The sequence below is a fragment of the Stegastes partitus genome, unplaced genomic scaffold, assembly GCF_000690725.1.
Source record: "Stegastes partitus isolate 25-593 unplaced genomic scaffold, Stegastes_partitus-1.0.2 Scaffold522, whole genome shotgun sequence".
Lineage (NCBI taxonomy): Eukaryota > Metazoa > Chordata > Actinopteri > Pomacentridae > Stegastes > Stegastes partitus.
In genome coordinates this window covers 84,012-92,039 of record NW_007578253.1, presented here as the reverse complement: position 1 = coordinate 92,039, position 8,028 = coordinate 84,012, and the positions used below count along the sequence as shown (strand labels likewise).

Below are 8,028 nucleotides of genomic sequence, written 5' to 3'. Positions count from 1 at the left end.
GCAATGACACAATAAACTGAATAATTTTCAGTGAAAAACTGGAAAAAGTGTGGTGTTCTAAAACTTTTGACCGGTAGTGTACATCAAAGTGCAAGGTACAAAATCCCCTTTACCCATATTTTCAACAGTTTTACACTCATAAAACGTGACACAAAGAAGGGTACAACAGGTAAAATATGCTGTCAAACCTTTGGACGCCATTCAGAACCCCTAAATCCTCAGCCTCATCTTTTTGGAAACAAATCAGTGTAAAAAACATTAAAGCTTTTTAATATGTTTGAATACTTAGAAACATTTTCAAATGATCTTCTGGGTATAATATTTCCAAACTATAAGTGGCAGACAAACACATAGATTTTTCAGATCTTTTAATATGTTCATTAAAATCCTGTAGCCAGTTATAGCTTATATTGGAAATTCTGTCCCTCTATAGTCCAGTGTAGTAGGTGTAGTGGATAGTCCATGATGGAGAGCATCTTGTCCAGTGTCCTCCTGTCCCTTGTCGACACAAATGTCTCCATTTCGATGCCAATAACTTGGCCTGCTTTCCAGATCAGTTTATCGATCCGGCTGATGTCCCTCTGACTGGTGCTGCCTTCCCAACTGACCACAGCAAAGTAAAGATTGCTTACTACCACAGACTGGTAGAACATCTCCAGAATCTTGCAGCCCATGGTATTTAAAGGATCCTCAAAAAGTAAAGTCTATTCATGCCCTTCTTGGACACAGCATCACTGTGGTGCTTCTAGTCCAGCCTGCTGTTCAAGTGGACTCCCAGGTACTTGTAGCAGTCCACAACTTCTACCTCCAGGCCCTGGCTGGTGATTGGCTCAGCTGTCATCCTCTTCCTCCTGAAGTCCACCACCAGCTCCTTGGTCTTTTCCACGTTCAGGTGCAGGTAGTTTGCCCGGACCGCTCCAGGAAGTCTCCGATCAGAGTCATGTACTCCACCTCTCGTCCGTCTTTAATACACCCCAGCACTGCAGCATCATCCGAGGATTTCTGCAGGTGGCAGAACCCTGATTGTACTGGAAGTCTGAGGTGTACATAGTGAAGAGAAAGGGGGACAGGACAGTCCCCTTTGGTGGTGCCCCCACATCACTGACCACAATATCAGACAGGGAACCCCCCCCCTCTCCCCCGCCCTCCCCAATATAACACAATGAAGTGTTGCATTGGAATAACATAGCAGTGTAAGCTCTTAATAATAATAATAATAATTCATTTTATTTGTATAGCGCTTTTCAAAAACTCAAAGACGCTTCACAGGATAAAAGCAACGAAATAAAAGCGTTAAACAACAAGCAATAAATACAAAGGTTGACAGTATAAAAATACAGCAAACAGGTGAAAAAATAAAATATAAAAAACAAACAAAACAACAACGAAAAAAGTAAATATCGAAATAAAGCTGAGGCCTAGGTGGGGAAAGCGGAGCTAATGGAGGTTGGTCACTAAGTGCTTTGTGCGTAAGGAGAACAATTTTCAGTTCTATTTTGCAGTTCACCGGATACCAACAGAATAATATATGATATAATATAATTTCTTTTCTATTTCCTGTCAGCACTTACACTGCAGCAATTTGAATCAACTGGAGGTTTTTCTGAGGGTTTCAGGGACATCCTGATAGTAAGGAATTCAAATATCCCAGTCTAGAAGTAAATAAATGCTCAAGCTTTTTTTCACCACCAGTTGGAGGCAGGAAGGTATTAATTTGAACAATAATGTGAAGTTCAGACAGGACACTTTGTCAGATTTTAACCATTTATTTGGGATCACATACATTTCGTTTGGTGGTAACTCTGCTCGTGATGCTCTGGAACAATCTGAGCAAGCATGACACTGATAATCCCTGAGATCACAAACCCCCGCAGAGCCATGAATTTACAATATGCAATTTTTCAAATACGGTATGAACACGAGAACAGGAGACCAACTAAATAGTCTTCACTTACAGAATCTAGATTAAATAGTTCAAGGTACAATAATCAACCATCTGCAACCTACAGTCCCACGATATGGGAAACACCGGGGTTATATGATTGAACTGTTTTTAAAAGGTGGTGGTTGGGGAGGAGGGGGAGATGTGACGATCTGCAGAGGCTGAAGTAGCAGTGATGTGGTGAGCGTGAAGCGGGCAGAATGAATGAACGCTGCCTCAGTTATAAAGCATGCTAAGTGGGTGGGCTGGACTTTAGCGATGATGATTGGACAAGAGGGGCCATGTGACACCCTGACTCCATGCCTGTCTGAACTAACGCGAAGCTCTTTGTGAATAAGGCCGTCCTAGAGAATCGTTGTATGTGTGAGCTAAAGGACATATGCATTTCAAAAATGTCTCCAAGTTTCCTTACATTACGAGCCAACATGATTCCATCCAGTGTAACTGTGTGGTTAGATCGTGTGTTTGAGGTGTTCAGGTTCATGTTTTTAAATTACAGGGCATTCAGGCCTTTATGCCTGGAAAATAGTCACATTATTGATCTTCAACAACATTTTATAAATACAGGGGAGGTAGGATCTAAGTCTAAAGCTGGTGAAAACACGTGGGTCAAGAGGAAGCTGATGCACTTTTTTTTGCTAATTCATTTGTTGAGAAGTGCCCATAAAGCAAGTTAAATGGATATATAGCTTAATAGAGCTGTCACTGTGCTTTTCTTTATTTTCTCTGGTAATGATGAGTAATAAGGTTCTTGGTCTTTCTCGTTATTGTAGTTTAATTCTAAGCCAGATGAAGTTTTCTCTGGATTATTTTCCAGATTTAAAGTGCATATTTATTAATTGTACCATGGAGCTAGTCATATTCATGACGTTCTTTGTCAGCAGCGCAAAAGTGATGGATATCATCCTCACTGCAGCACAATAAGCAAGATAATCAACTTGTGTGGTAGTAAGGTTAAAAAAAGAAAGCTACCCTCCATGTGCCTCTACTCTAAACAATAGATGTCCATCCATTTGAGAATTATTTTTCCAAACACAGTGACATTTTCAAATTGTTTTGCAGCATATGGTCAGACCCAAAAGTCGTTAAAGAAAATAGTATTCACTGTTCAACTTCTATGGTATATGTCAGACTAACATGTAGATCAAAACAAGGTTGGTTTATTTAGTTTAGCTTAGGCGATGCTGGAGCAGACAGTCTCTATAGGTTTTTGTGAGTTTTGCGATTGTGACAGCTGTAGGAAAACTGCAGAGAAGCATGCAGAACTGCAAATCTGCCTCCTGACCTCAACTTTGGGTCGGCATGTCTTAGGTTTTCTAATAAACTCAGCTTTATTTCTCCAGGTGTCCGTATTGTTTAGGGACACCACCTCAGCCAATGGTCTAATGATGACAATCTAATGATGAAATCTTCAAAGCACAAGTTGTCTTTGAGATGAGAAGGCACAGCAGAAGCCAGGAGTTCGCCAGCTCCTCATCCAACGTAACAGATACTTAAAAAACAAACAAACAAACAAACAAACAAAAAAACAGAAGCCCAATACAAAGAACACCAGATGACCCAAAAAACAGCATTTACCTCGCATAATAATCCCAAGAAACAAACATATGACGAGTACAAGAATACAGACAGCAAATCACGCTGGTCATTAATATAACGTGACCTTATGGCTTCTGTATACAGATATGTTTATCGTTATTAAGACATGCTTGTAACTTCATAAAGCGAGAAGGTGTTTTTTGAAGTGTGCTCCACCGAAACATCCCGCCTCTCTGACTTTCATTTCTTCTCAAGCATTTATTCACAAGTATGGTATTCAGGAATGTGTGTTGCTTAGTCGAGGCTATAATTTACTTATCAGTCTAAATAAAATATGTAAACAACCTTGCAGCTGCAAATATGCATACTCGCTTTAAAAAAACCCGCATTCTTATGCAAGTCATTATTGGTCAGATAGTCCAACATTGCACTTTCATCACATTATAAAATATACACATATAACTGCCTTTTCCAACACAACTCTAATAAACATAATCTAACCATAAACTCGCTGCCCCCTGAAGCTATAGACCGTACATCCAGTTGTTTTAAAACATCAAGTAAACAGGTTTACTATGAACATCTTACACAAGGTTTGTCTGGAATTATGTCATTTTCACAAATAAACTGCATTCGTAGACAAGCTTGGACATGGAAAAGCTTTGTTTATATTTAACTACAAGAAGTTAGGGGACATCCACTCCTGAATGTCTTCAACACTTTAAATGGTTGCCAATTTCTATGGAACTATTTGCAGGGCTGCAGTTTTAGACGTATCTGTGTATCAGTCTTGTAAAAGTGTAAACTGATATTCTGCCTATGTATGAAATATCTTGATGCCAGGATAAAAATAGGAAATAACCCTCGTGACAGCAGTGACTTGAAGTGGCTGACCTTAGGCTGCCAGTATCACAAAAATAGTCTTGATTCCTATTTTCCTGAAACCCGGCACAACACACACAAATTTCTGATGTTTTGGTGATCAGTGGGAGATTAAAGGAGAATGAGTCAGATGTAGTGTTGTAGACAGACGAAACAGAATAATAATAGACCGACTATTGAAGGTGGTTCAATAATGGCCCATGATGCCCTCTCATCCCCTTGAATCAGCAGACAGATTCAATTAAATTGAATTAAAGTCAAATTAATTTCACTTCAGTTCAATTTAATTCATTTAAAAAATTTAATTGAATTTAAATAATTTTTATGTGTGTGGCATCAATTAACAATATGTGTTATCTCAGGGCCCTTCACATAATAAGGTGAAGACCTTAGAGTGTTTTATTATAGAGACAAATCCAAACAATTCCCTTTGGGCAACAGTTTGACAAAATAGAGGAGATTATGAGCTTTATTTTCATGAAACAGAATGCAGATGGAGATGCGAGCACAAGTCCAAACACCAGACACATTCCCCTCTGCATAAGACAAACAACTTTGCAGATTTAATGATCATATGTTGGCACAACATGGAAGTCAGTACAACAATGAAGACAGACTTAATGCTTTATTAGTATTAGAAATACTGACTCGGCAGGTGGAGTCATGTGACCAGTCACATGACCTCCTCTTATCCCATTTAAAGCGAAACAGATGGATAGAAACAGATAAAACAGATTCAAAATACAAATTCAGAAAACCATAAAGATACTGTAATATGCATCACTAAACTGAGACCAGAGGGGTGGGTGATTAATAACTACACTTTCAGCTAATTCATCTCATTGCTCTGGAATGCATATTTTATTTACAGTCGTATGACAATATGTAAACAAATGGAACAATGCTTCTTCAGGTTTTGTTGTCAAATGAATGATGCAGTGACAAAATGTGAACACACAGATATGACAGAACTCAAATTTGCAAAGACATATGGTTTTATTTAACTTGCTCAATTATAAAATAAATAAATCATTTAAAAAAATTACTTTAAGACATTAATCTATAACCACTGACGTTTAAATTCTACTGTATTTCACTTTATAAATAACACCATCATGCTATTAATTGTGCTATACAAGTGTTTTATCTTTGTCCCATTGCCTCCTTTCCACTTTTATTTATTTATTTATTTATTTTTAGCATCGTTACATTATTTAACAGAGTAATGTGCCTCAATAATTCAGTCAAAAACTCTCTCACATCAAAAACAAATCACTGCCTTATAACTGATCAGTTTAATGTATAGAGAAGTGTGTATGGTTATTTTCTTAGCTCTCTTAGATAGATAGATAGATAGATAGATAGATAGATAGATAGATAGATAGATAGATAGATAGATAGATAGATAGAACTTTATTGATCCTTTTGGTAGAACCTCAGGGATACTTCTGAACCTAATGTACTCAATACAGTATAAATCACTATTAGATGGCGGATACACCAATAATCAGTCACTATTTGTGGATAAATGCAGACCATTTCACAAGTGTTTTGCTTTCACCACATTGAAGGTGAATTTGGACTTCAGAAAGGCCATGCCGGAATGCAAAGCCATCACATACAACTGACCACTGTGTTTACCCTGATCAAATCACGTGGAAAAGGAACTAGGCTGCTACAGAATAATGACACACAAACCTCCAACCTTTTATGTTTTACTCTTTGTTACGCCCAGTCTAGGGGCACCTGAACGCAACATGAATGCGCCATCCCTCTCCGGTCCCAAGCAGCCACACCACAGCAGTTTTACCAGGACAATTGATGATTTATTTATAATAAAGGTGGGGTTAAAACAAAGGGAATGATTAACTTAAAATAAGAGTGAGCGCTACCAAAAATAACAACCAAAACGACGCTGAAGTGCGGGAGAACCAACTTGCCTATCAAAAATAAAAGTATCGAAAATAAACACAAAGTCTGGCCTCCCTATCTAACAAAAACATGAGAAAACGGGTTAAACAAAAAAGGTAGCAGCTCACTCCATTCACAAAATCAGTTATACACAGGACTGATGACGTGGTGCTGTGCCGGTTAGGATGCCGGTGAGGAAATGGCCCCGCCCATCTGACCCTGTCTCTCTGCACCACTGGCAAAGTCCTCCCGCTGTATTTAAGACCAGAACTTCCGCTGATCAGCCAATCCGGTCGTCGTGACAGCGCAGCCCTATTTACATAGGCAATCACAACAGGAAATAATAACATCAACAGGAAACAGTAACATTCTATTAACAGATACGACCACAGTCGTAACACTCTTGAAATGCATTAACACTGCTGTATCACATTGCAAATGTGATGTTGCAACATACAACTTGTGATAGAGCAGACTTGTTTGTCTCACCTGGTATGATGATCACTGAGATGCTTCTGTTTGTGTTTTAGACATTAAATATGACATAAAAACTGTATACACTTGTTTTTCCATGTCGTATGTCTCTTAGAGTAAGATTCCAGGCGTGGGCTTCGTGAAGATCCATGCTCCCTTTAACATTCTCTGTCGAGAGGCTGAATTCATGAAGCTAAAGATGCCCACCAAGAAGGTAAATCTAACTGTCTCTGGAATATGTGCACAAAACAAATCTAAATTCAAATTGTAGGTGTCCATGAAGTAAATAACATCCTGTCTTGTTTTCCATATAATAAATGCACTGAGGAACTCGATGAAAAATCTAATTCAGTGCTATTTATTACAATGTCAGCATTTTTGAGTTGTGTTCATTTCGTGTTGAACAAGTTTGTGTTCCTGTTCAAAATGACCATTCCACTAAGACTTTTCATAAAAACTGTATTAATGCTTATGTTATCACTGTTTGTTGTGATTTTTAATTTTTTTTTTTAACACAAGTCCTGGTGAACATCACAAGTTTTAAACTTCTATTTGTTATTTATCGATTATTATTATTAATCAGATGAAACATAGTGTACTGTTTATCACACACCACTTTGGGTCAAAGTTATCAAGAACATTTTATAAAAAACATTTTCATTTTTTATACAGTCACACAAAGTAACACCTGCAGTGTCACCTGTTGTGTTTCTGGTCAAAAGTAACCAAGAAGATTTTATTCATGTACAAAAGAATTTATCCCAAAAACTTGACAATTTCACAATATTCCAAGATCAATAATTGAATACATTAAAGAACAACTAACAAGAACAATAACAGTACAGTGTTCATCAGGGGCTGCATGGTGGAACGGTGGTTAGCACCATTGCCTCACAGCTAGAAGATCATCTGTTCGTGTCCCAGTTAGGACACCTGGGATCTTTTTGTTTTCTCCCTGTGCAGCATGGGTTTCTCACACAGTCCAAAAACTTGGGTTAACTGGTGACTCTAAATTGTCTGTAGGTGTGAATGTGAGTGTGCTTGGTTGTCTGTCTCTAAGTGTGGCCCTGTGATAGACTGGAAACCTGTCCAGGGTGTCCCCTGCCTTTGCCCTAAGTCAGCTGGGATAGATGCCAGGAAGGTGTTGACGTGGTTGAATGTAGGGTGCCAGCATAGCTTTCCCCAACTCCTCCAGGAATTGCCTCCTCTTGAAAAATTTCCCCTGTTTCCATCCTAGATTCACCTCCATCCACACCATGGTCTGGATTATATTCTGTATC

General features: G+C 38.5%; 1 protein-coding gene across 2 annotated transcripts in view; it reads left to right on the top strand.

The window, feature by feature from the left end:
- The window catches only part of ano1b (anoctamin 1, calcium activated chloride channel b), an 81,101-nt gene that overhangs the window by 15,915 nt on the left and 57,158 nt on the right, over positions 1 to 8,028 (top strand). For both annotated transcript variants that reach the window (XM_008287808.1, XM_008287807.1), the window contains exon 3: positions 6,864 to 6,962. In XM_008287808.1, the coding sequence (XP_008286030.1) occupies positions 6,864 to 6,962 (99 nt within the window). The remainder of the gene's footprint in view (positions 1 to 6,863; positions 6,963 to 8,028) is intronic.